At 41.7% G+C, this 27,822-nt stretch overlaps 2 protein-coding genes across 5 annotated transcripts in view; one reads left to right on the top strand and one right to left on the bottom strand.

Moving 5' to 3' along the window:
* mcm9 (minichromosome maintenance 9 homologous recombination repair factor) overlaps nucleotides 1-10,566 on the bottom strand; it is a 32,735-nt gene extending 22,169 nt beyond the window's left edge. The window contains exons 1-8 of one of the 3 annotated variants that reach the window (XM_082504751.1): nucleotides 10,403-10,566; nucleotides 9,510-9,619; nucleotides 7,336-7,501; nucleotides 4,940-5,046; nucleotides 1,862-2,068; nucleotides 1,618-1,699; nucleotides 1,126-1,326; nucleotides 913-1,038 (exon numbers count right to left, since the gene is read on the bottom strand). In XM_082504751.1, the coding sequence (XP_082360877.1) occupies nucleotides 913-1,038; nucleotides 1,126-1,326; nucleotides 1,618-1,699; nucleotides 1,862-2,068; nucleotides 4,940-5,046; nucleotides 7,336-7,501; nucleotides 9,510-9,619; nucleotides 10,403-10,424 (1,021 nt within the window). In that variant the 5' untranslated portion in view covers nucleotides 10,425-10,566. Of the gene's footprint in view, nucleotides 1-912; nucleotides 1,039-1,125; nucleotides 1,327-1,617; nucleotides 1,700-1,861; nucleotides 2,069-4,939; nucleotides 5,047-7,335; nucleotides 7,502-7,978; nucleotides 8,087-9,509; nucleotides 9,700-10,402 lie in introns of those variants that run through there. The other 2 variants (XM_082504750.1, XM_082504752.1) reach the window with 2 other exon arrangements.
* A 9,130-nt stretch (nucleotides 10,567-19,696) lies between these two features.
* On the top strand, nucleotides 19,697-27,822 carry LOC309689371 (uncharacterized protein). 2 transcript variants are annotated; one of them, XM_082505740.1, is made up of 6 exons: nucleotides 19,697-20,045; nucleotides 21,797-21,845; nucleotides 22,292-22,335; nucleotides 23,216-23,356; nucleotides 25,366-25,479; nucleotides 26,773-27,820. In XM_082505740.1, the coding sequence occupies exons 1-6, from the start codon at nucleotides 20,034-20,036 to the stop codon at nucleotides 26,929-26,931; spliced, it is 519 nt and encodes a 172-aa protein (XP_082361866.1). In that variant the 5' UTR covers nucleotides 19,697-20,033; the 3' UTR covers nucleotides 26,932-27,820. The 2 variants fall into 2 exon arrangements, with proteins under 2 accessions (XP_082361866.1, XP_082361865.1); XM_082505739.1 differs by lacking the exon at nucleotides 19,697-20,045 and adding an exon at nucleotides 20,327-20,530 and having other exon boundaries at nucleotides 26,773-27,822.

Genomic DNA, 27,822 nt, shown 5'->3' on the forward strand with positions numbered 1-27,822 from the left:
GTCCTCCTGTGGGCTGACCATCTCTGTGGCCCCTCCTGTGGGTGGTGAGCCCACAGGTGGCCTCAAAATCTCATCATTGCTTTTTGAGGATGATGTGATTCTCTTGACTTCATCAGGTGAGGAACTTCAAGCTCACACTGGAGCAGTATGCAGCCAAGTGTGAAGCGGCAAGAATGCGAGTTAGCAACTCCAAGTCTAAGTTCTCAGTCGGCAAAGGGTGGAGTGCTGATTCCAGGACACGGATGAGTTATTGCCCCAAGTGGAGGAGTTCAAGTATCTGTTGTTCACGAGTGAGAGGACAGGGGAGTGCGAGAGTGACAGACTGATTGGAGAGGTGTCTGCAGTGATACGGATGCTATGCCAATCGGTTGTAGACAAGAGAGACGTGAGCATAAAACGAAAGTGGTCCATTTACCAGTCAACCTATGTTCCTACACTCTTGTTGCAAGCTCTGGGGAGTGACCAGAAGAATGAGGTTCCAGACACAAGCAGTAGAAATGAGTTTACTGCAAAGCGTAGCGGGGCTCTCCCCTGGAGGTAGGGTGAGGGACTCAAAAGGAGGTGGTTCTTCTGACATCTGACTAGGATACCTCATGGACTTCTCCTAGGTGAAGTATTCCGGTTGTCTTACCAGGAGAAGGCCCAGGAGGAGGAGGTGGCTGGGGTAAGGGAAGTTTCAGTTTTTCTGCTCCAGCCACGACCAGAACCCAGATGAGCAGCAGAAATTTGATTGATGGTTGGTTCAAAAGAAAATGAACTGCAAAGGGCCAGATTCCACTTCAAAGGCACAGCTTAGAAATGTTTTGGGGGGTTTTTTAAGTTTATTTACTGGTTTGTAGGAGTCATTCTTTGCAGATACTTAAGAATATTAATATGTATTATTTAAAAATTTAAAAAAGAAAAATTGCATACCCCTAATTTTGGTCCCAGAAGAATCTATTCTCTGAACTCCCCCAGCCAAGACCATGGCCACTGCCAGTTTAATTACATACATGCCAAAAACCTGTGGACACAGGCTCAATAAGATATGGTTCCTACCTACAAATAAGAGAGAGGGAAACAAAATAAATGGATATAGAGCAAGATACACAAATATAATAGTCTTACACAGTAAATTATACATACCAGCTATAGGATTATGTTTGTAGCTATTCCAGAATTCTTCAAATTCTTCCTGAGCATCCTTTACAAGCTGTCCAGCAGCAGCCTGCTGGTTGTTTACCTCTATATTGTTAGCTTTGAGGACCAACTCCACATCACAAAGTGCACCATCATAAAAGGTTTTCCAGCGCAGACACATCACTCCATAAACAGTGACATCATCTCCTGGGAGCATACAGTCCAAAAGCCAATACATGAGATTAATTATTAAAATTTTATTTTCAGTTCTGATTTTGGCAAAGTAATCATAATACAACTACCTTTGTTGCATCGTTTTTCACTACAAACATCTATTAAGAGTTAGAAAACATACATTTCCAGCACTGATGTGGATTTCCAGTGACAAACTTATGTTTGCTTTGCTACTCATTTTAAACTCAACTTGCCTTGAGCCACAAACTGTAAGCTATCAGGAGAAGCGTATCTGGACAGTTCTTACACATTAATGTTTCTTACCAGATTTACAACTGTCGACGAGGTCATTCTCCAGAACTACCAGTAAAGAACGAGGAATACTGCCCACTGAAAGTTTCTGCACCTGTTGTAAGATGGGTACAATTCGATAAAAATGACATTTTACGCACTCAGCATGTGAAGTTTTAACAACATAACTTAACGCTTTAACTATGTTTAGAAATTTTTAAAATCAATACATAAATTAATTAAATAAAATCAAGAAGCTCATGTTTAAAAGCCTAACCTGCTCTTGAATTTTGATCTCCTGGTAATCCCTGCAAGCAGCAGGTTCAGATCCTTCAGACAGACAAGTGAATTTATATGAGTTACAGCTATCGGGGTTAGGGCAGGCTACGGGTGGGACAAACGTGTAGAATTGCTCAAATTCTGCCTGCACTGTGAAAACATGACGACACTTTGTGCACATGTAATCACGCTCATATTCCAGAACCTACGAGAGGAGGAAAAAGACACGGCTGTCAGTAAAACTCAAAGAAACCAAAGTGGATCTGCGTAAGGCTCTGCTCCTTGTCCAAACACCACCTCAAAGTTTACAAAGTGACTTTTTGTGTCTCGTTGAATTTTTAACTTGCATTCAATTTTTTAATCGAATAACTGTTTCAACAGTTAAGCTTAACTGTAGAAGGCTTGTTTGACATTAAGAAACATTTACACATAACTAACAATGGTCATGAATAAGAATAAAAACTGGAAGTTGTCTGTAGGGAGGTGTGGTTTTGGCTAAGCTGCAGAGGAGGCATGGAGCAGTGGGTTTAGGGTGGGACGTCAGGGGAGGCTAACCCACACAGCTGTTCTCAATCACTTTTTTTTTTTTTTTTGCCTGTCCCGTTTGGCTCTTTTGCCATCAGAATTATTGTCTAAAGGCAAAGAAAGATGCCCAACGGATTTACTTTACCAAATTGACCATCCCAGCCTTGCCGTAATGGTCCATTTGATTCACCTTTTATTGTTTATTTTATTTTCACTTACTGAATACAGGACAAATTTGATTGGGGGAAAGAAGGGGAGAAAGAAAGAGGGAAAGAGAAACAGCTGAGAAGAGGGACGACGGGGGAGAAGGGCAAAAACCAAAAACCAACAGAATGGGCAGAATTTTTTTTTTTAAAAAATGCATATATCAATCACCTGGATCACCTGTTGAGAAAGAAAAAGGAAAACAAGCAGAAGAGAACAAGAGTAATAGAATAAACAGCATCACAATGATATATGGGAATATGACAGTAAATACTAAATATTAAACATTATTGTGCAGCACGTAAGATCGACAGAACACAGTGTGCTTTGAGGTAGGAGCCAAAAAGGGTGTAGTTTGTGGGTGTGATCACCCGTGTGTACACCTGTGAGCATGGACGCGCTTGTTTTTTTTTAAAAAAGGTTCCTTCATGTAATGATCTGCTAGAGGGTGTGGGGGGGCCACAGCCCCGTCCTCCAGGGCATGAAGCAGGTATGGAGGAGATCAAAACTCCAGACATCCAGAGGCCCCCAGAACACAAGAGACCAAGGAAGACCGACAGAGGGGCAGCCGCGCCACTGTCCCAGAAGGAGCTGAGGAGAGTCCCAGATGAGGGCTCACTCAGCAGCCGCGGAGCAGAAGCCAGGGGGAGTTGCAGTGACGCGCCCGTGAGCTCCGCCGGCAGCCAGCCGTGCCTGAGTGACCGAGCCCCAGGCCGAGAGGCCGGGGGCACCCCACCTCCGAAGTGGCCCGAGCGAGCCCCAGGCTCCAGGCCCCGATAAGCGGCCGCCAAGGAGTGAGCCGGTGTGTACCTGGACGCCCATCCCCGGACACAAAGAACCACCAACGCACCGACACCTGAGGGAGTCCGCCACTGGCAGGGGAAGTGGTGGTGGGGGGAGATAGGCCTCCAAACCTTGGAGGGCCTGAGATGTCCCCCAGAGAGGTGGCGTCTGATACCCAACCTGACATATAGACACAGACATACAGGCACACAGAGATACAAACATCCATTCCCACCCTCATGCTCTCATATGCACTTACTCCACACTCAACCAACGTGGAGACAGACATAAAGAGACGTTGTACACACGATCACACTCCCCAAGCGTACTCTACGAACCGGGTCTAGGTACCCTTGCCCCTGGAGGGGGGAACTGCACCCAGACCCAGGTGGTGTTACCCTTTTCCCTGCGGTGGGGAGAGGCAGACCGCCCCGACTCCGCAACAGCAGGGAGGCCCCACACTCCAGACCGCAGTCGGACAGCCAACTCCTCCTCCTAGCCCCCCCACTCCAGCAGGCCGCAGAGAACGGGGGTGTTCTCAATCACCTGATCATGCCTTCCCCATTTCAGTAGGATGCCGGGACCTGACGGGAGGACAGCTGGGAAGTTGTACAAACCAAAAAGTGTGCTGTATGTATAATATCAATCGACTTGCAATGCTGTGTGCTTCGGGTCTTTTTGTCACAATGATGCCGAAACCCAGTCATGGGATGATGGACCGCAACCTATTCGGCTGGTGGAAGTGCTGGCGAAGATGGTGGTGGAGCTAGCCGCTATGCATCAGTAGCAGGCTGCAGTGCATCATCTGCAGAGCAGCACCTGATGGTTCATCTAACCCTTTTCCCCTCTACAGACACCATCCTCCACTCACCGGGAGCTGCTGGGGCAGGAGTGTTGAGTGCGGGGGGGGGCCAGGACACGTCTGCTGGGAGCGCCCACAGACGTGTGAGATAGATGTTCCATTTTGCTGGCCCTCCAACACCCTCCTTCGGTCTAAGAGGTACGTACAGCATAACGGTAAGGTGCGAAGGGGGTACATGCCAGTCTATGGTGGATATGGGTTGCACGCACACCCTGGTCTACCAAATCCTTGGTGGACACTGACCCCCTGTTAGGGCAGTGTGTGGGGATGCATTCACAACCAGTAATGATGTGTAGTGTCTGCATTGCACTAAGCGGTGACGTGGGGTCATCGAACACTGACTCTGGCCTGGAGGAGACGGCAGGGCCTTCTTGTGATGCCTCATCAGCTAAAGAAATTCCCTCCATGGAAGACTTCCCACTAAAGCAGTCTTATGATGACACTATATGCTAGGTCTTTGACCAAGTGATAAAAAAATGATGGTCACATGTTGCACCCTGACCTACCCAAAAAAGACGGGTTGTATCAACTGGGTCCTTTCACAAATATTTAATTCAAATATTGACACGATGTGTGGGCGTCTAAATCTCTACTCCACTATTAACTGGTGGCTTATATGTATACTGCTCATGTTTTTTGCAGTGTTGGAAGCAGCATTCCATTTAATTGAATAGCACATGTACATATATGAAATGCTGTTACCTTGGCAATACTGGTACGTATTACAGTACCAGTTACAGACAAAAAGTGTCCTACATCTCTAGTCCTAGGAATTGTATCTCTTGTCAGCTCTGGGCACACTGGCAGACCTGGACACAGGAGAAAAAAAAAGTTATGTGAAGTGACTCAAACAAGCAACAGTGAAGAGCAGCAACGCTCGAAAACCCTCAAATGTGGCTGTATTACAACAATTCTGCAAAGATGAGTGGGCCAAAATTCATCTACAGTGGTGTAAAAGACTCATTACCAGTCGACACAAATGCCTGATTGTAGTTGTTGTTGCTAAGGGGGGTGACCCCGAAACGGTCACAGTAGATGGCTGTTTCCCTGAGCCTGGTTCCACAGACAAGGGGCCTGAAAGCTGAAGGCTCTAACTCCCATACTGCTTTTAAACTGGACATGAAACGCTACAAGTATAAAGGGTAATTTACACCCTGGAGCACTGCACTGAAAAACTGATACTGATGTAACACTGTCTGTGAAGCTGGATTTAAGAGAGAAATGCTGATAGAACATGTTTAGTGCCATCTTGTGTCAGTACAAAACATGACGTGACCAGCTTGGTTGGTTGTGGTCAATAGACTTTAGTCTAACATTACTTTATGTTAGCTAACTAGTGACAGAGCCGATAACTCAGGTGGCTCCTTACTTTTAGTCTTATTTTCTACTAAGAGGGGGTCAATTTTGTACTACCATTGGCTGTAGCAATGAGTTTTATCTTAGGAAACCAAGGATCTACTGTCCACTTTCACTGCTTGTCTCTTAAGCAGTCAATAGTTCTTTGTTGTTTGGCTAGCTGCACTAAAATGGGAGAATATAGCTGTTAGCCGTAATGTTCAGATTTATAAAACTAGGTACACCATATAGGAGATGCAAAAACTAAGTGCAAGCACATAAACACTAGATCAGGCGTCTCCAACTCCAGTCCTCGAGAGATACTGGCCGGCAGCTTTTATATGCATCCTTGTTCCGACACACCTGAATCAAATGAATGGCTCGTTACCAGGCCTTTACCAAACTTGATGGCATGCTGAAGAGGTAATTCAGCCATTTGATTGATTCAGCTGTGTTGGAGTAGGGATGCATCTAAAAGCTGCAGACAGTAGCTCTCAAGGACTGGAGTTGGACACCCCTGCATTAGATATATACATAATTCCAGTTTTGGTTATTTGGACAGCTTTACTGATATAACTGTGGGGACTTGGACTTAGAGCTTAAGGCAACAACTAACGTACAGCTGCACGCTGAAATCTGGGAACTAAGGTTAAAAACATTTTGAGTGTCATTCTCTAATATATTTTTCTTTGTGACGGCATAACCATGTTTCCAATAGTTGGAATTCTGTTTCCAAGTTGGGATTCTGTGTAAAATTTTGATCTCTGCCAAGAAGGTTATATTTTCAGTACCATTTGCTCCATGTGTGCCTCTGTGAATACAACAGCTCAAAAGGTTTTGAATGAATTCGAATAAAAGTTTGCAGGAGTACAGAGTGGGGTCATTGCGTTAAAATGTAGCTTGCATTTACCAGCGTCTTCAAGGTCAATTATTAGTCGAAAAAGTAATGTGCCGAATAAAGATTTGAAATAACTGACCTCTCCTTCACAGTCAAACTGATCTAAATGTCAAAGTGATAATAAGCCTATATTGGACTCTCAGATTCTTACTGCCACTGTTTGCATTGACAACATATAAACTATTAGAAAATGATATTTGGGGATTCAAGGTCAAATAGGGTCAAACTGGCAATATTTAGAAAATCATATGAGAATTCTAAATATCACATTATAGTTTTCAACTAAATACATCACATTTGACCTCACCTTTACATTTCAGAAACAAAAGGAACATATACAAACTAAAATTGGAAGTTAATACTCCCCAGAGAGATTGAGCTACCAAGGCAGAGGTTTGTACTCAGAGTGCTTCTTGTTTTTAATATAACATTAACATGAAATATTTTATATTAATATAAACTTTAATTTAATTTGAATGCACCTGCTAAACTATCAAACTGGGAAATTGTATTGTTATCTTTATTAAAATGTACACATCTGATTAAGCACTCAAACTCTTTATGCAGACAAAGAAAGGCAACTATTCCTAGTTAATTAAAATAACAGTTTATCCAGTTAAATATTTTAAAAATCAGACTGATATAAAGGCTTTTTCTTAGCTTCCTGAAAAATACAATAACAAACTTGGTCACCATCTTTAAAAAAAAAAAAACTGCTTTTGAAACTATGTGCTGCTTTCGTAGAGAGTGACCGGATCTATAGCATAGATTTATAACTCAGTTTATTTAGGCTTGACAGCATTTTGGTTGACATAGACACACAATCCAAATTGAGAGCTGTAACTAGTATAACTGCATGACTAACCTGTGATGCGAGCATGAAGAGTGTGGACCAATCTCTGGTCTTGTTTTCTTTGCCCTTCATTATGTTTGAGTGAGCCGTCGTCTGTTACCGCTTTGGCTTTTCTGTTTAATACTTTATCAAATATAGCCAGGATATCAGTGGGATATGCATTGAAATAGTCCCCAATCTGTGGGAAGACAGTACAATAACCATGACATTAGTGCAAATCCACATTAAATAATGAAGTGTAAGTACGTCAAAATAATAAATGAGTGTTTGGATAAGAAATACTTAGAGGCTAAATATTCAAGAAAGAAAAACAATGTTTCAAAATGAACTGCTCACTGGATTCCAATTTAGAAAATTCCTTTTTAATAGTTTAACTGCATCTGTTAAAAATATATAAATAAACATTTTAAGAAAATTTTTCTTAAAATGCAAAAATTAAAAAAACCCAAGTACAGACATGTCAGCTAAGCCATAAAATAAGATACTTTTTGTCTTTTTACCAGATGGAGCATCATTGTTGAGAAACAAATCTGATCATGTGGGCCTGATCATTTTGTTAACATATTACTGTTCGTTCTATTAAAGACGAAAGGATGAGATCGCAGGTACGAGTGGCGTAAATGAGATTTCTCTGAGGGTTGGATGGATCCTTTACCGATACGGTGAGGAGTTCAGTCATTGGGGAGGGGCTCAGAGTACAGCCACTGCTCCTCCACATTAAAAGGAGCCACATGAGGCAGTTGCCTCCTGGGTAAGCTGTTCCAGCTGGACATGTCCTACCAGAGGAAGGTAGGACAGGGAGAGGGAGGTTTGGGCTTCCCTGTTTGGCCTGCTGACTTCAAATAAGCAGAAGAAAATGAATAGATGATTTATCGTTTTGTTACTCAAGCTGTCTGCCCTAATCTTAGTATATCACGTTTGCAATTTATTTTAATAATCTGGTGCCAAAAAGCAGCACTCCCCGCCACCCCAAAATAAGTTTTTTTGTTGTTTGTTTTTTTAAACTATGCTATCAGTTTTCAATTGATTGCAATATCCTCTAACTATACATAGTAAAATATCTTTGTATAGTCAATTGAAAATTAATTAATTTTAACATATTTAATTTCACTTTGGTCCACTGTAAAACCATATCTCCTTTATTAAGATATGGGATAGTAGCATTTAATGTTTAAATTTATCCAGTTTAAACAGCAATATAATAATTAACTAATAAGTAACCACTCTGTGCCCTAAGTCCCAAAAGGATTAATCTCTTGTCTCATGTTCGACGGTGTTCCTAGGGATGATTTTTGTGTATAAAAAGATTAATGAACTGAAGAAGACCCCTTTTATATGAGCGTTCACAGAGGCTAACCCAGAAAGCCCGGCTTAACAGAAAAAAAAGTATCCCCACCGTCAATATACCCTAACTAAGACAAATAAAACTTTGATGTGAAACATTTAAAAGTGACAAATATGCAGAAAAGGAAGAAATCAGGAAGCAAATAGTTTTTCCACATGCCATTTGTTGATGGCATGATGAACTATACTCACAAATAGTGTTTTCTGGCAGTGTTCCTAAGCACATGCTGACAGTGCAGGGCCACCTGATGGCCTAAAGATCACAAGCTTCCAGACTTGTCACACAAAGACTTCTCCTGCTCCTCAGAATTATTTGATATTATGTACTGTATTATAAGGAGATATAAAAAGTCTATATTCCATAATTTGTAGACATAGTGTTTGGCGGATGAATGGTGAAACCCTGCCCATGTTTATTTCTGAGAAACATTAGCTCTCCAAGCTCTTTTCAAACCTAATCATGTTACTGACCTGTTGCCAATGAATCAAATTAGTTGCAAAATGTTTCTATGATTGCTTCACTTTAGTATCATTTACTTTTCCAGCCTTTTTTTCTACAGTTCCCAACTTAAAATGTTAAATTTGGTCAGTTTAAACATTTGATATGTTTTTGAGGTGCTTTTGTGAATAAATGTGGGTTTGAGATTTAGAAATCATTGCCTTCTGTGTTATTTAAACTTTACACTCCAATGCCCATCATTTTAGGAACCGGGATTATAATAATACTATTCTGAGTTTAACCATGACACATGACTTTTTTTTTCTTTTTTTAAACAGACATACAAATCTCAAGGAGCTTACTTTATCTATATCCCAAACACAGAAACCTGTGTTAACATTACCTCCATATTGGCCTCAAACAATGTCATGGCATTAACCACTAGAGGGCGATGAGTGTCTTCATTATCTTCAGTCTCTTCAATAAGTTGAAGAATGTCATTGTGATGATGATCTGTCAGATAGGTTTCAAACACCCGATCAATCAGTGCCTCCTGTTCCGGGCTTATCAACATGATGCAACAATTTGAATCCCTGCAAGAACATAAACAATGAAACTGACGTTTATAAAGACTAATGTTACAAACACGTTGTGTGCTGGTCTTAAACATCATTTTAAATATTCCATATCCATGTGCATTCACAGTTAAAGATCTCTCTTTATGCGTGCTCAGCAGTCAAACAAAGATGTTAAGCTGCTGGCTAGCTGCACACAAAAGACATGGAATACAAACGTGGACAGGTCTATTGGCAGCAGAGTGGCCCACTCTCAATATTAATATTAATATTAAAAACCCGTAACGTTAGAAAATATGATTAGGTTAAACACATAATTGCAACACAGCTATTGCACATTTAAAGAAGCCGTGTGGGAGAGAGGAAACAAATAAAATTCAAATGCAATACTGCTCTATTAGAAGTTATCACCTTTGTTCTAACTGCCTAAAACTGCGCGACAAAGCAACAAATAATGTTCCCATGTCTTCCCGGTGCTCATCAGGCAAAGACAGAGATTTTAACTATAGACACTCCTACTGTCTACCCGAGAGTTACAAAAGGCACTTCTTTGTAATTGGATTAGTACACATCAGTCACATTGATTTCAAACAAAAATACCACTTTACATGTCATCTATTAGCGTAAACACCCTGCATACTAAAAGTTGTATAACAAGTTTCTCCCGCTGATAATTACGTTCATATCCTGTCTCGCTGTAATAATGTAAAGGCTCACATACCGTTTGTCAGACACACGAACATTTTCTAATAAGAAACCCACTTGTACAGCCACAGCGACTTGTGCTGCGCGGGCTTACAGCTGTCTTCTTCTACGTCTAAACTGGCTTCTGCTTCTTCTTCTTCTTGTTTGTAAACGGTTGGCAAACAACAAAAGAGTTTGTCATTGCCGCCAACTGGTATGGAGTGTGTATCGGCACATTCTCATGCAGGAGCTTGGAACGGTGTGTATGGAGGGCTACAAGTGCCAAAAGGATATAAATAAATAATTACACAGTTAATTTAATATTTCATTTATTAATAATGAAGGTAGAAAATAATAATTCATTAAATATTGATTTATTTCATTTGAAACATTAAATAAATGTGTTTATTTGTAATTTCCATAAAATATTGACATATTTAGTTCAAACATTTTGACACTCCTGGCGCTGATGCAGTGTTCATGAATTTCAACCTTGCTCATCAAAGTAACAAGGCGGGGTCAATGCCGATTTGTTTAGTGGGCATTTCTCAATACCCAAAGCTCATTTGGACTTAATGGAACCCAGACTGTCAGTAATCTTTTAAAATACTACTGTTTTTGTGTCAGCAAATACACTTCTGATATTTTTTTTCTAGGCAACAATTTTGTGATGTAAACTTCAACCATCTGGGCAATCAGTCGAAATGAACCCTATATGCAAAAGTGCTTTGATATTTTCGGAGATGTTGTTCCCGATGTTTCTTCCCACTAGTCTAACAGCCAGCTTTATGGTTGGAGCAGACAACACCCAGGTCCCTGCACACAAACCCTTGCTGACCCTCACCTCTTGAAGACTAAACAGGGATTACAAGGAACTCAGAAACATAGACTGCTAATGAACCTTAAATCGTGATCATAATGCATAACAATCACAAAAACACAAGAAACTCAAAATGCTGCGACCAAGACAAAGAACCATGAGAAAGTGTGCAACATATTGAGAGATGTTCTGCTTGTTCCTAAATTAAAATCAGAATAAGAATAACCTTATGTGTTAGGTTTGTATTTTACTTTTTCATAATCTACCCCCAAGTCAAAAACATACAAAAAAGTACACTTTACATAGAAGTTATAATGTATTATATACATAATTGTACCCGTCCAGTGGTTAATTTCATAACCACGTGGCAGCAGGGATTTCACAGCACAAGCCTAACCCCAAGACTCTCTAATTCCCTCCCTGGTCACCCCTACATCACAGCCTAATGTGAGTAAGAATGATCAGAGTGCTAAAACAGAGCTTTTCTTTATTTCCTCATAATAAAGCATTTTTATTCAGAAACAAAGATAAATCAAAATAAGTTTGATCAATATATAAATGAGAAATTTAGGTTGAGTAGTGAAAATGATTGTCTGTGAAAACTAATATCTAAGCAATGAGTTTATCATACACATAATCCTAAATTAGAGAAATAATGTTAACTGTTACACAGAGCCTGGTGTAGCCCCATTTTTCTTGTGGTAAAGAAAGATGGGTTTTGTTAGGATTAAATAAAGCTGTTTTTAATTATTTTTATACATTGCTATGTGCTCATTAAAGAGTTGGCACTCCATGAAATGAGGGTCAAAAGCTTAATTCAGCTCTATGACTGAATTGAATTATCATGACTGTCATGTAGAAGTGCAGAGGGTTTTGCAAAACATTGTCACAGACAGCCAGGGGCCAGCACGAGAGGTTCGGATCCAAAAGCAGACACCATGCGCTCAGCTGCATTTTACACAAGTGATTTATTAAAGGGTGACAGTGAAAAACAAAACACCCTAATCCTCAGTGAACTAACCTAGTTCAGTTCAATTCAATACTTTATTGTCCCACCAGGGGAAATTACACTCAACAAAAATATAAACGCAACACCTTTGTTACTGCTCCCATTCCCCATGGGATGGACGTAGAGACCTAAAATTCATTCCAGATACACAATATAACCATCCTTCCCAAACAGTGGTCACAAATCAGTCCAAATGTGTGGTAGTGGGCACATCTGCTATATTGAGATAATCCATCCCACCTCACAGGTGTGCCACATCAGGATGCTGATCTGACATCATGAGTAGTGCACAGGTGTACCTCAGACTGCCCACAACAAAAGGCCACCCTGGAATGTGCAGTTTTGTCTCACAGCAAAATGCCACAGATGCCACAAGCAATGAGGGAGCGTGCAATTGGCATGCTGACAGCAGGAATGTCAACCAGATCTGTCGCCCGTGCATTGAATGTTCATTTCTCAACCATAAGCCGTCTCCACAGGCGTTTCAGAGAATATGGCAGCACATCCAACCGGCCTCACAACCGCAGACCTCGTGTAACCACACCAGCCCAGGACCTCCACATCCAGCAGGTTCACCTCCAAGATCGTCTGAGACCAGCCACCCAGACAGCTGCTGGAACAATTGGTTTGCACAACCAAACAATTTCTGCACAAACTGTCAGAAACCGTCTCAGGGACGCTCAACTGCATGCCTGTCGTCCTCATCGGGGTTTTGACCTGACTCCAGCTCGTCGCCGTAACAGACTTGTGTGGGCAAATGCTCACATTCGATGGCGTCTGGCACGTTGGAGAGGTGTGCGCTTCACGGATGAATCATGGTTCACATTGTTCAGGGCAGATGGCAGCTGAGAATGTCCCAGTTCTTGCATGGCCAGCATACTCACCGGACATGTCACCCATTGAGCATGTTCGGGATGTGCTTGACCGGCGTATACGACAGCGTGTACCAGTTCCCACGAATATCCAACAACCTCGCACAGCCATTGAAGTGGAGTGGACCAACATTCCACAGGCCACAATTGACAATCTGATAGACTCCATGCGACGATGTGTTGCACTGCATGAGGCAAATGGTGGTCACACCAGATACTGACCGGTTCTGGGTCCCCAGACCCCCAATAGCGCAAAAAACTGCACATTCCAGGGTGGCCTTTTGTTGTGGGCAGTCTGAGGTACACCTGTGCACTACTCATGATGTCAGATCAGCATCCTGATGTGGCACACCTGTGAGGTGGGATGGATTATCTCAATATAGCAGATGTGCCCACTACCACACATTTGGACTGATTTGTGACCACTGTTTGGGAGGGATGGTTATATTGTGTATCTGGAATGAATTTTAGGTCTCTACGTCCATCCCATGGGGAATGGGAGCAGTAACAAAGGTGTTGCGTTTATATTTTTGTTGAGTGTAGTTTAGCTGCAAGGGCAACAATAAGAGTAAACAAAACAATAATAAAAAGGTACAAGACAGTTATTTGCCATTAAGGAGACGGGTTGCAGTGGGGATAAGGGAAATATGGAGTCTTTTGGTATTCCTCACAGGTACTCTAAAACGACGGCCAGAGGTCAAACTCATTGTAAAGTGGATGGTTAAAACAATTAATAGAATAAGCCTTTCCCAGCACGTGCTTGTTATAAATGGCCAAAAATCCATCTTGCAAACGCCTTGAGAGTTTGCTGGGAGTTTTTACCAAAAGTCCCAACCAATTCTTGTTCTTCAGAGTCCTGTTACCAAACCAGGCAGCGATACAGAAAGAAAACATATTTAGTAAAACTTTTGTAAAACAAGGACAACATAATAATAATAATAATGGATTGGATTTATATAGCGTTTTTCAAGGCACCCAAAGCGCTTTACAATACCACTATTCATTCACTCTCACATTCATACACTGGTGGAGGCAGCTACAGTTGTAGCCACAGCTGCCCTGGGGCAGACTGACAGAAGCGAGACTGCCATATCTGGCCATTTCAGATAAGACATTAAAAGATCTCATTTTTGATAAAAAGAACAGACTTTGCTGAACTTTTTTGGTACTGGCATCAGCATGAGGTTTAAAACACAGTTTGTGGTCAAGAACAACCCACAGATACTTGTAACTCTCCACAATCCCAATATCAGCAGTTTTAATGATAGTAGGTGATGGGCTATAAGAAGACTCCCTAAAATCAATAATCATGTCTTTTGTTTTTGACACATTTAATGAAAGGAATGCCTTATCACACCAAGCAGCAAAATCTTCTGCAACCGGCCCATGGACTGTCTCGTTTCAATCGTTCTGGCCAATGACGTTGAGGTCAAACAACGTGCGACTGCTCTTAAGTGTCAGTCTGAGGTCCAAGCTGAGCATCTTACTTACTGAGCATCTTATAGAGAGCAGGTTCGATTCTTTCAAGGTTACTGCTGAATTCCACAAGGGGCTCCACAGGGGCTCTGGTCTGGTGTTTTTATGAACCACACAGGCCCGGTCAAGCACAGTGGATCCAGCAGGGGAGATAACTGCACCTTCTGGTGCTAATGTATCTTCGGAGATTATCTTACAACTGTCGTGGCTTGTGTTTAGGACAGAGTGCAGGGGATAAAGTTTGATGGATTGTTATAGACAGTCGGAATGCAGACATTTTATGTTTGCAAGAGACAGGGTTGTCCAAACAGGACTTGGGAAAACTCAATTGCCTTAATGCAAGATTTTGGGAGTGGGGGGAATCAACAACTGATCCCAGCACAACTATAGTCAGAAGCACAATACCAGAAGGGGTTGCTGTTCTCTGGGACAAAAAATAGACCCTGTGATAAAGCCCATTAGATTGGATGTAGACTGGTGTATTGGTATACAATATACACAGAATAATAATAGCTTTATTATTCTTAATGTTTTTACTCCCTATGAATCTTTTGAAAATGAGGAGGAATACCTCAGTAGTCTGGCTTTTATTAATGCATTTATTCAAGATAATGATACTTACAGTATATATGTTGTGGGTGATTTTAATGCCACTCAGACATCAGTTCTCGGTTTGCTAACCACTTAATCCATTTCTGTGAAGATAATAATCTTATCCTTTCTATCAAATTGTTACTGCCTCCAGATAGCTACATATACCATAAGTGAAGCCTGGCATAGTACATCATGGCTGGACCATTGTATCTGTATAGCTGATGTACATGCAACTTTAGAAAACAGCAACAACTGTAAATAATATAGCTAATATTGCTACCAATGTAAAATTAGACTGGCCAGCGTTTAGTGACTAAACGCGAGACTCTGTCTTCAACGCAAAGTCACTAACAAGAATTGAGGCATGGAATGTAAGAACTTTCCTCCAATGCAGGAAACTGGCCCAATTGCTGCTTGAATTCAATTGGTACACAGTACCGGAACACATCAGAGGAGTAGGCATTGTCATGTCCAAGAAGGTGGGGACAGCTCTCGTAGGCTGGAAGTCTGTCAACGACTCACAGCCTGATTTCGCACAAACGTCACGAAGATCACGATCTTCCAAGTATATGTTACACTGCCAAATAGACCTTCTACAACCACCTTCATGAAGCCTTACGCGAAATCCCTCACCATGACATAGTCTTGCTTATTGGTGACCTAGACGCAAAGATCAATAAAGAGCGGCGTGGTTTGGAACACTTTATCGGTCCCCACGGTTTGGCCTCTTCAGTTGCAGCCGCTTATCACGTGGCCAGCCCCCTGAACTGTTAAGTCACCACCCCTCCCCACGAGGCCGACCCCCTGAACTGTTGAGTCGCCACCCCTCCCCACGAGGCCGACCCCCTGAACTGTTGAGTCGCCACCATTCCCCACAAGGCCGGCCCCCTGAACTGTTTCACTTGCCCTCCTGGTCAACCCCCGGAGCTTCTTGGCTTTGGACAATTGAGCAGTCAACCTTCGGGCCGGCCTCCAGAATTGTATTTTTGGACTCTGTTTTGTTTTTGCTCGTTGCTCCGACTGCTCCAGTCGTGCTCCATGTTCCCTGTGTTTAGTGTCAAGTCCACATCTGTGTTATTCTTCCTGTTTTACTTTGACAGTCCCTTGTCTGATGTTAGTGTGTCTAGTTTTGCTTCACCCTGGTGTCATCATGTTGATTGCTCCCAGCTGTGCTCCCCTCATGTGTCTCATTTCCCTCAGTTTATTTTAACTCTGTGTTTCTCTCTGTCAGTTTCACGTTGTCCCCTCACCATGCTGTGTGTTTCTCCTTCTGTGTTCCCTGAGATTTCTGTCCCTAGTTTCCAGGTTTCCCAGTCACGGTATTACAGAGTTTTTAGTTTTAAGTTTATTTTTGTGAAAATTATTCAACTGCTATAAAGCAGCCTCTTTGAGTTTATTTCTCCGTTGAGTGTCTTGCGCTTGGATCCTACATCCTGCCTACCACATAGCCATACCCTGACAAAAAGTGCGATTATTCTTTTGTTGTATTTCAACACTTCTGTTTCATCAAAGCAATTTTTTTTCTGTTTGGGAGTTACACATTTTACAGATTTCAAAAATTTTGAGAAAATGTAAATTATGTCAACCAGCAATACTTTTAGCACTGCCTAGTATTGAAATCTTGTATCAAACAAATCTAAATTGTGTCTATGTTCTATATTTGTGGGTGTGAAATTGCACTACTTGCATTCTCTCACTACTGCAGAAGACTATTTTCATATACAGCCAGCTCACCCATCATAACAGTGTGGTGCTGAAGAAACTAGTTTCCAAGAGTTTAGAATTTGTCTTTTTGCAGACATTGTACCAACCAATTGTCAACAATCATAACAAACAATTTTAGCTCAGGCCTCCATGTTTCCATGAATTCCTGAGATATACATACTCTTGTGTCACAAATGCATGTCATGGCACCACCAGTTACACAAAAAGCCTACATGTCATCTTTTGTAGTTTTCAAATAAATATGTGATATTTAATAGCAGTTTTTACTCTACATTAGGCATACATTTTTGAAGTACTCTTTCCAAATTCAGACAGCTTTGAGTTAGAGTATGAAATCGTTTGGTTTAAAAGTCTTAAAACTATAGTAAAAGGGTTTTTATTCACCATTCACTGAGACAAATCAGTGACTGACTTTCCATTTTTGACCGAAAGCTTTTAATAATTTTACTTTACTTTGTATTTTGTGAGCATAACTTATGAAATATGCCTTAACTGTTTTGATAACTGCATTAACTGTGGTGAGAATGAACTTGCTCGTGTGAGAACAGCACCAAAGAAATCCATAAAAATTGTAATTTAAATATCTATTATATTTGTACTATACAGTAGGTGCTATGCTATGTTAAATAATTTAAACAATTTGTTCTTGTTTTACCAAAGCATGCTCTTAAGTTGTTAATTATTTCACACTCACACTGGCAACTTGAACATGTCTCCACCTTCAAAGGAAGAGAATGACTCTGTATTCCCTCAAACAGGTTGGATTTTAAATGACTTTCCCTCTATGAACACAGTGTCTCTAGTTACAAACTATGTTTATTTGCCAAATCTACTGTTATTTAAAGGATGTTTTGGAGGCCAGTGAGGACAATGGCAATGTCCAAAATGTTTCTGCTGAACTGAAACAGCCACACACTGATGGAGTGGAATACAAATTCATCGACCAATAGTAGTGCTGACAGTAATGCCGAAGAAGATTTTTTTCAAATGCTCTTTGCCACAGCAACCATTTTGGGTTTTTTTTGTCATTGATCAGAAAGAATGGCAAAAAAACACAGAAAGGGAGGCTTTTCCAAGGTCTGCAGTGGACTAATGTTATAGCCACTGGCATAAAGTCAGTACACCCCTTTTGCATTTTGGTATTTAAGAGGCAGAGCATCAAAACCAGTCAGTCAAGGACTAAGGCACCTGTATTTTCTTGTACGGCATATTGCCGTATTCAGGATTGTCCAGTGACTATGGGAAACAATGAAAAAACCCTGAAGTGTTTTCCCAGGAGGTGAGATGTGCCACAACACAAAAGAACTGAAAACAAGATGCGGTGCGTGGAGAGTCCAGAAATGTCATAGTGGAAAAACTGGAACCCAAATTACCACAAAGTCTTTACCTGGATTCTCATCCTAAAATCCCAGAACATAAAATCCCAGAACAAGAAGCAGAGTGTCGGGATGAGGCGCCATCAAAAGATGTCCTTTAAAATATTTCATGGTCACACAGAACAAAAAAAAAAGACCTCATTCAAATGAGATGGCCAAGTATTCATAGACAGACAGCAAGGATTTCCAAATGAAGTCATTCAAAGCGTGCTCCTGCATCCTAAGGGGATAAACACTCTTTCAGTCTTTTACTAGAGGTGCAAAGAAGTCATTGTTTCCTTTGATGCGACAGCAAGAATTATCTGTAAAGATAATTCTTCTGCTACTCCGCACTATGTCTGTGAAGTCATCGTGAGAAATCCATTCAAGGGATCATCACCACTACCAGTTGCAACATATGTGACATGTGACCACACTACTGTGTCTGTGACATATTTTCTTCAGGCTTTTCAAAAAGAGATTATAGGATGTATAGAAGTAGGACAAACAAAAGGCCAGTGATGATTATATGTGATGGCTCTCTTGTGCTTCTACAGTCCATTTCAATAACATTCTGCAGAGTAGCTTTGGAAGACCTTCTGGAGAGATACTTTCAGCTTATCACTGGACAGAGACACAGACAACTTTGATATACTCATTCTCTCTTTTGGATGAACTGATGCTACATGTCTTATATCATAGTCCCAAAAAAATTTAGGAGTCAACAACACATACATAAAGACCTTATGTCCCAATTCCTAAGCCACATTTGAAGGCCAATTACGTCACAGCCAGACTCCCAATTCGAGGGCTTCTCCAAATGCATCCTTCATTTCCCTGGATTTGAAGGATGGGTCGGGTGTATCTTTCGTGGTCCAGTCTATCCCAGAATTTATAGTGCGGCCCAGTCAATTCACTTTCCAACAATGGCGGCAGCTACGGAAGCGGTAGAAGGGGCAGCAGAGGACAACTACATTTTTAAATTTGAAATACATATGTTAAGGTCGAGGGTTTTTTTGTTTTTGTTTTTTTTTACAGTCATTAGACTTACGTGACTGTAGATCAGGGGTGGGCAATTCCAGGCCTCAAGGGCCGGTGTCCTGCAGGTTTTAGATCTCAACTTGGGTCAACACACCTGAATCTGTTAGGATGCCTGGGTCGTTGACCCAGGGTTTTTGAGTTTATTATATTATTTATACTTTCTAGTCTTTGGTTTCTTTGAGTTCTGTCTTATGGTTTATGTCTCTGTCCTCTCTAGTTGCTCTGTCTCCCCTGTCACCTGTATCCCCTTGTCTAGTTCGCATCTCTGTGTATCCTTAGTTGCTATTTCCCCGTGTCCAGTCAGTGTCTGTGTCTGCCCTGGTCCCACATCTCTGTTCCCTCTGTTGCAGTGCGTGCGAGTCTGTGTCTTTAGTTCAGTCTGTGTCATGTTTCCTGTTTTATTTTGAAGGTCCTTGTCTGAGGTTAATGTATCTGGTTTCGCTTCCCCTTGTCTCGTTAGGCCTGATTTGCCCCAGCTGTGTTTCCCTCCTGTTACCCATTCCCTGATTGCTCCCTCTGTGTATTTAAGCCCTGTGTTTCTCTGTGTCGCGATCTACCGTTTATGGTGCTGTGTGTTTTGTCTGCCTGTATAAGTTATTTGGATTCTTACTTTTGTTCTGTTTGAGTTCAGCATTAAAGCTGTTTCAGTTTACATTTGTCTCTGGAGTCTGCACCTTGGGTCCTTTTCCTGCCTGCACACAGCCGTCACATAACAGAAGATCGCAACCAGAACATGGACCCTGCAGACTCTTTTTTCCTCGGAGTTCAACGGCGAGATGATGCGGATGGTGAGTCTGCTCAACCGCATTGCCCAGTCACAGGATATACGGACTATGGCAGTCGGGCTAAGTGCAGTAGATGCCACCATTCGTCATAACCCTCAGCTTTCTCAGTTTGCTAAGGACACTAAGTTGGATGGCACCATTACTGCCTGGAGAGAGCAAGTCAAGGCTGGTGAGCTTGCTCTCTCACTCACTACATCTTCCCCACCGCTGCCCCAGGACAACACACACTCTCCCCCTGTCTCAACATTGCCACGGACTTCCTCTCCCTCCCCACAACAGCCTTTTTCCTGGCGGCTATGTGGTCGGAGGATGAGGAGGTGGTCTCTTTTTCTCCACCGGTTCTTCTTCCCTCATCCCAAAGGAAACTGCGTTCAGGCCGCCGCCACTCCAGAACCGTTGAACAAACTCCTCTCGGGGGAGACGGTGACTGTTTATTGCACGCTCCATTTGAGCATTCTGACTCTGGACATTCTGACATCGCACCCACTGTGAATAACATTGTGTTTCACTCTGAGGAATCTGTTTCACCTGAGCCAGCTAATACAGAGACTGTTAGCAAAGTTGCTTCTTTGGATTGTTTAGTTTTCCAGTCATCTGTTCTGCAACCTGGTCTTGCTGGAGGGTCCGAGGGGTCCGTCCGGCCTTCATCTGTTGGTCCCGCTGGGGGTTCTGGAGAACCGCTCCAGCCGTCTTGAGTCTCCGCTAGAGGGTCTGAGTGGCCCGTTCAGCCTTCTGTCTCCGCTGGAGGGTCCGAGGGACGGCTCCCAAGCCGTCGCCTGCAGCGCCAGCCTCAGCGGCTCCCAAGCCGTCGCCTGCAGCGCCAGCCTCAGCGGCTCCCAAGCCGTCGCCTGCAGCGCCAGCCTCAGCGGCTCCCAAGCCGTCGCCTGCAGCGCCAGCCTCAGCGGCTCCCAAGCCGTCGCCTGCAGCGCCAGCCTCAGCGGCTCCCAAGCCGTCGCCTGCAGCGCCAGCCTCAGCGGCTCCCAAGCCGTCGCCTGCAGCGCCAGCCTCAGCGGCTCCCAAGCCGTCGCCTGCAGCGCCAGCCTCAGCGGCTCCCAAGCCGTCGCCTGCAGCGCCAGCCTCAGCGGCTCCCAAGCCGTCGCCTGCAGCGCCAGCCTCGCTCCGTCTAGCTTCGTTTGCGCCTGAGGTCCCCATGCTGTCCGGCCTGCTCGTCCTGCACGTCCTGCACGTCCTGCTTGTCCTGTTCGGCCGCTTTCCAGGCCGATGACTGGACGTCGTTGCCGTTATGGACGGCCCCCTGAACTACGTCGCCGCCGGTGCCTCCCGCCTGCCCGGCCCCCTGAACTGTTTTCTGGGTTCTTGGGCCGTCAGCCTCCGGGCCGGCCCCCTGACCTTTGTGTGAACTGCGCCTGTCGTGAGCCTGTGTTTTGTTATGTTGCTTTCCGGGCTCCGGTGTTTGCACTTTTTTTTTTTTTTTTTTGTTTCTGGCTCTTTGTTTAGTTTGTTTTGAGCCCTCCGTCCTGTTTCCCCCCCTGTCATTGTACTGCTTTAATCATACATCAGAATTTAAGTTAGTAGCTTTGTCACTTGACTGTATATTGGCAATGACTGTACTTTCATAAAGATGTCACAGACAGGAAAATATTAGGAAATGTTGTGGGTAATGATAACCACCATGACAAAGTAACATACATCAATATACTGCCAAATTGTACAACTGGAGCTCACTGAAATACAGTGAAATTTGATTATGTAGATCCTTAAAGTTTGACTAACTGTTTCACTTGTGCTGATAGGAGGATGGCCCAAGCTTTGCATCTACCAATGGCAGTGCTGAATGCACAGGTAACAAAGCTCTGTATTACCCTACATTTTGCTTTTTTCCTTCATTGTTGGTAAAACTGTAAATTGGCTTCTGTCATTTTTAAATTGCAAATTGTACAATTGGTTCCAAACCTGAATATATCAAATAAATGCAGTTATAATTCTCATTGAGGTAGAACAGCAAATCACCAGAGAAATGAAAAGCTACAATTCAGATGTGTCTTCAGCAGATACTCTGCTGTCACTGTAGGTAAATAACATGAAATATTTTTTTTGTTAGAAATAAATTTGGTGTAAGTAGAGGTTGTGCAACAACTATTCTTTTCCAATAAATTCAGCCTTTCAAGTGTTTAGGCTATTTTAAGGCAAAACTCAATATATTGTAAATTAAACACATTGCTCAAAGACAGTCTCAACTTGCTATTGTTAGTTCATCTTGAACCAAGTCAAAATTTTTAATTTTGCAGTTGCTGATGGGACAGATGCCTTTAACCCTGCACACAAGAAAGAGGTAGGATATGTCATCTTTCTTTGGTTCTTAAAATGGACCAGTAAACCAGCTGTGCACTTAAACAGCTGTGATAGACATTGCACATTGTTAACGCTGACATATTCACTTTACATTATTATTTAAGGAGCAGTTTAGGGTTGTTTGAGTACTCATCTACACATTATACAGCTGTCAAGCCAATATTGCAATTAATAATCCATTAATATTGAAATTTTCACTATTCATTCAGTGTACATCATGCTAGAATGACTAAGAATGATTGCTGAAAATATCACATGCACACATTATGTTTTTGCCGTTGAAAATAAACATTCTGGGATAGTTTGATGTGTAATATGTACAGTTCATTCAGCTTAAAGCAAAGGTTAGACTGCAGTGTGTTTAGACGGTTAAATTGGTAGAAGGATTAAGTAGGCAAACTCCTCCAGTTTGGACCTCAATATAAAAGGTAGTAAATTAGTTTATGCACTGCAGATACATATTCATGATTTCTGATGTGATAAATATTCTTAGTATTTGTTTTCATGATTGGGTCCATATATTTTATTTATGTCAAGATATGTACATCTTGTGATGTGAGAGCTAAGTGGAATCAAATTGTGGCCTTGATTTTTATGTTTTTTCTTAATTTTAATTTAAAAAAATTACAAATGTCAGCCACATTAAAATGTTTGAGGACAACGTTAAAAACAAATCATTCATTGTAATACAGTTGTTTAAATACAAGGTATGATTAGGCCTTGTCTCAGCAGTAAGGCTTCTTTTCGTACCTATGCTTTTTGCTGTTTGTCATTCCCTCTTTGTTCTGTCTTGTCTCTCCACTACTATCTAATAAAGCAAAAAACAAAACAAGGGTTTTGATTTATTTCTTTGTTTGCAGGTTCAAAGTCGTGGCTTGCCTAGCCTCCAGAAACTCAGGAGACATAGTGTATGTGAGCAACGCTACGAGAGGGCACATAGTAAAAAGTTAAACGACCAGAGGGAGAGGACCTTGTTTCTACACCGTAGCCTCAATACGAAGGTCAGTTGTACTACTACTTCTTTTGGATCCTCCTTTTAGGGGTCGCCACAGCGGATCATCTGCCTCCATCTCACTCTATCCCTAACATCCTGCTGTCACACGCTCTTGACTTGTTAGCACATCTCCATTTCTGTCTTTAATCAGCCTAACCTGCTGCGCATCCTTTCCAGCTCGATCTCTGTCTAGCCAATCAGTACAAGTCCTTCCTTCGATCCTCACATACAACTCACTATAAGCCTTTTTCTTCTTTGCCACCTCTCTCTTGGCTGTACTCCCAATGCTCATGTCTACTTCCTTAATCTCTCTGACTATCACACTTTTTCTTTGCTAACCTCTTCATTTGGACATTTTCCTGTACTTCACAATACCATCAGGTTTCCTGTCCTTTTCTCTGTCTAGAGGATACCCCAAGCGCTTTCTTGGCCGTTGCCCTCCCACTTCAGCTGTACTTTCCCAGTCATCTGGTAACTCTTCTATACTGCCCAACGCCTGTCTCAGCTCCGTCATGAACAACTGTCTTCCTTCCTCATTTTCCACCATTTAATTTTTGCCTCTGCCTTCACTTGCTTCTTTGTCGTTACGTCCAACTTCATCCTACAGACTGCCATATGATGCCGCTTAGCTACATTCTCCCCTGACACCACCTTACAGTCTCTTATGCACCTTCTGCACACTTGTGTGCACCTATCTTCACTCTCATACATCACAATATGTTCCTCCCTCTTCTTGAAGTATGAGTTAACCACAGCCACTTTGATTCTTTTGGCAAAATCCACCAACATTTGTCCTTCTGCATTTCTATCCTTAACACAATACCTAACCAATAACTCCTCATCACCTCTGTTTTCTTCAACTACATGTCCATTGAAATCTACTCTAATCACCAGTCTCTCATTCCTAGTAAAACTCTCTACTACTTCATCTCACTCACTCCAGAACTCCTTTCTCGTCTACCTGACATCCAACCTGTGGGACATACACACTGACAACATTCAACATAGCCTCTCTCTTCAGCTCTACCACACTATTCACATACTCTTCCTTCAGGATTACCCGTACTCCATTTCTCTTCCTATGAACACCCTGGTAGAACAGCTTGAATCCACCTCCAATGCTCCTGGCTTTGCTTCCCTTGCACCTGGGCTCCTGCACACACAATTAATCTACCTTCCTTCTTTCCATCATGACTTCCAGCTCTCTCCCTTTACCAATTATATAGTCCCTAGAGTCCGTACTCCCTCCCCCCTGTGGCTGAGTTTTACTACATCTTCTAATAATGTACTTTAGACAAAATGGTGTAATGCTGAAATATTTCCTTTTTTTTTTTTTTTTTTTCTGTCATGGTAAAGATTATTTCTGGCTTCAGCTGCAGTGTCTGTCTTAGCTTTGTAAGACTTTTTCCAGGTTCTAACAAAGAAAATAAATACACTGCAGTGGTTTGAGCTGAAGGAGAGGAGGTTGTCTGATATGTGTACTTATTGATTTAGGTATTACATCTTGCAGTAGTATAGCTTAGATGTGCTACACTGAGTCACACAGAAGATGATTTTCATACGCTACAGTATGATTTTATTGCTTCACTTGCTTAGGTTGAGGAAGGTGAACATAGTAGTGTATTGTGGTGACAGCTTGTCAGACTGCTGATAATAAAGTGTGCGGTTAAGAATGGTGCTTTATGTACAGTGCAGAAGCACAAGGAGAAAGTAGTTTTATGATAACTCAACATGCTAAACAGTGTAATACTCAGAAAGGTCTTTCCACCCTGCCGGAAAGTGTGAGCCTTTCACAATGACAAAAACAAACAAACCCTTGTTTAGAGTTTATATTTTGCTGGCCAAATCAAAACTGTGACCCATCTTATCTGAAATTGACAACAACTGTGATATTGCTAGAGCAACTGCTGCAAAAATGCATTAACACATTTACAAATCTGTGTTGTAGCAATAATTATTCTGGAATTTATATTAATCTGTAATTGTTATTTGTATCTTTTTCTATTTACTTTTCAGATGGAACAGCAGTTGTCCAGTGACAGCAACAGTACCATTATCATTAAACCCACTTCAGCTGATTCTGACATGGATACAAGTGTACCTGAGCTCAGAAGGACAGACAGTGTTATTGTAAGTTTATTCGTATAACTCCACAACAGATCTCAGATTCTTGTGCACAGAGCACAAAGTGAATAGATGGTAACAGTCAAATTTAAAACTAACAACTAAGTGTTGTGAAAAAAAAAAATTACAATAACTATCCTGTACAATCATGTCACCTTCTTGGATTAAGAGCAAGCCTTGATAGAACGACTGTAAGCTTGAGACAAGGGGTTTCTCATTTATCAATATTGTCAGGGACACTGATGTTTAATGTCTTTTCTAGTGTCTGAAGTTCAGAGGTTTTAGTGCTTCAAGTTCAAAGGTTTTCAAGGTGTTACAGCTACAGTAATAACAGCAGTTTAAATTCAATTAGCATTGCATTTGCATAGGTAGTAATGTATGATTGCATTTAGTTTGCAATAAAAGATTTTAAGGAATAGCTTAAAGTACGTAATGACTTAAAATGAATCAACTGTATATTCTGTATGTTCTCATAAAAGGTGATACATGTTATTTTTAAGCCTACTTATATTTTATCTGTGACACATTTTAAAGTCTCTTTTGTGTAGTGAGGCAACAGGATTCTTCATTGTGATAGGATCGTTTGGATCATTATTTCTTGTGAGGTGGTTCCAAAATGCCCATTTTATTGTTTATGCGCTATGACTAAAAATTATTTCTTTGAATTTGACAAAAGGAGCTCAACAACTGACTGTCATGCTTTTGTCGCCTACTAATTAAGCATTTGTCAGTCTCATCCCCTGACAATCCTAAAATGCAATGCACTACTAAAATCTTCAGTTTACCTGGAACACAGTAGATGAGTAGATATTATTCTACCTTACAATCATAAAACAATGTTCTTCAAAGGTTATTGGTCCAGGTAAAAAATTATATCATATATTTAAATAAAGAAAATCAATTTCTATAAACATTAGTGTATATATATACAAAAAGAAAACGAAGTTCAGCAATTTCCTAGAAACAGGTTAGTTTTAAACATCTGGGACAATGTAATCTCTAAGCTAACACTAAGTGACTGTTAATGAGTGTGACACCACAGCTGTATTGACAGTCTTTGGGTAATGACAGCATATCCAGACAAAGCCACCCAGGGTTGTTTGGTAAATGTGATGCAGCAGAGGAAAGATTACTTAATATGACTAGTTCAAATTAAGTTGTGACATGTGTGGTACGGTAAATGGTATTAATACCACTGTCAATACCAGTACAGCTGTTACAACTACTACTGTACTACCTCTGGTCTTTAAATGCTTGTGAGTGGAAAAATTTAACTATTTTCTTTCTTTCTTTTTTTAGCTTACCAGACAAATGCTTGGATGCCTATCTATATCAAGTCCTGACATCAGTGAGGAAGAATATGCTCCTCAAACTGCTGAAGAAAGTGACAGTTCTGCAGAAAGTATCATACGACACAAAAGTAAGAAGAAAAAAAGCACGGAAAACTACTTCAGGTAACTCTCAGGAAGATGTCCGACAACTGAAGAGAAGGTGTACCCTAACTCAATGCAATTCCTCAAATTCAAATGCTGCAGAAGACACAAACACATCTGCTTCATTTGATGACACCAGAGAGTCCTCTTCACCTGATTGTTCTGACGTGACGGTTATGACACTAAGGAAGAAGAAACATGGTGGCTGATTGTACAACAAAAAGTTCTACTGTAAGTTTTGCTGTAAACCTTTCAGCAAGATGGCACGCCATTTGCAATCAAAACACAAAGATAAACCAGAAGTGGCAAAAGCAATGGCTTTCCAAGTAGGGTCTAAAGAGCAGAAAATACAGTTGAGTTTATTAAGAAATCAAGGGAACCGTGCCCACAATGAGGTGATTAAAAAAGGACGAGGAACGCTGATACCTCGTCAACAATCTAGTGTACCTGTGAAAGCCAGTGATTACTTGCACTGTATTAATTGTCAGGGTTGCTTCAAGAGAAGGTCACTATGGAGGCACATGCAGAGATGTCATCTCAGCAGGAAGGTCAAAGCTTTAAGGCCAGGAACATCTACAGTCCAGGCTCCATGTAAATATGCAGAGCCAGTCCCAATGTACAATTTTGGAAATTGGTACAAGTCATGCATGATGATGAGATAACAAATGTTGTCCGCACAGAGTTGCATACTGAAATTTGGGGAGCATCTTTTCAATAAGCATTGGCATGATGTCACTAAACATGATTATATCAGACAGAAGATGCGTGAGACAGGGCGACTGGTGCTCCAAGGACAGAAAAATGGCAAGTTGAAAATGGTGTCAGATTTTTTTTTGCGAGATCTCGCAAAAGTTTTAGCCGCATTCTTCGGACGCCGGCTCGAAGCCGACCGGGAGGTCGAGGCACGATGTGCCGG

The sequence above is a fragment of the Aulonocara stuartgranti genome, assembly GCF_965226115.1.
Source record: "Aulonocara stuartgranti genome assembly, chromosome: 15".
Taxonomy (NCBI): domain Eukaryota; kingdom Metazoa; phylum Chordata; class Actinopteri; order Cichliformes; family Cichlidae; genus Aulonocara; species Aulonocara stuartgranti.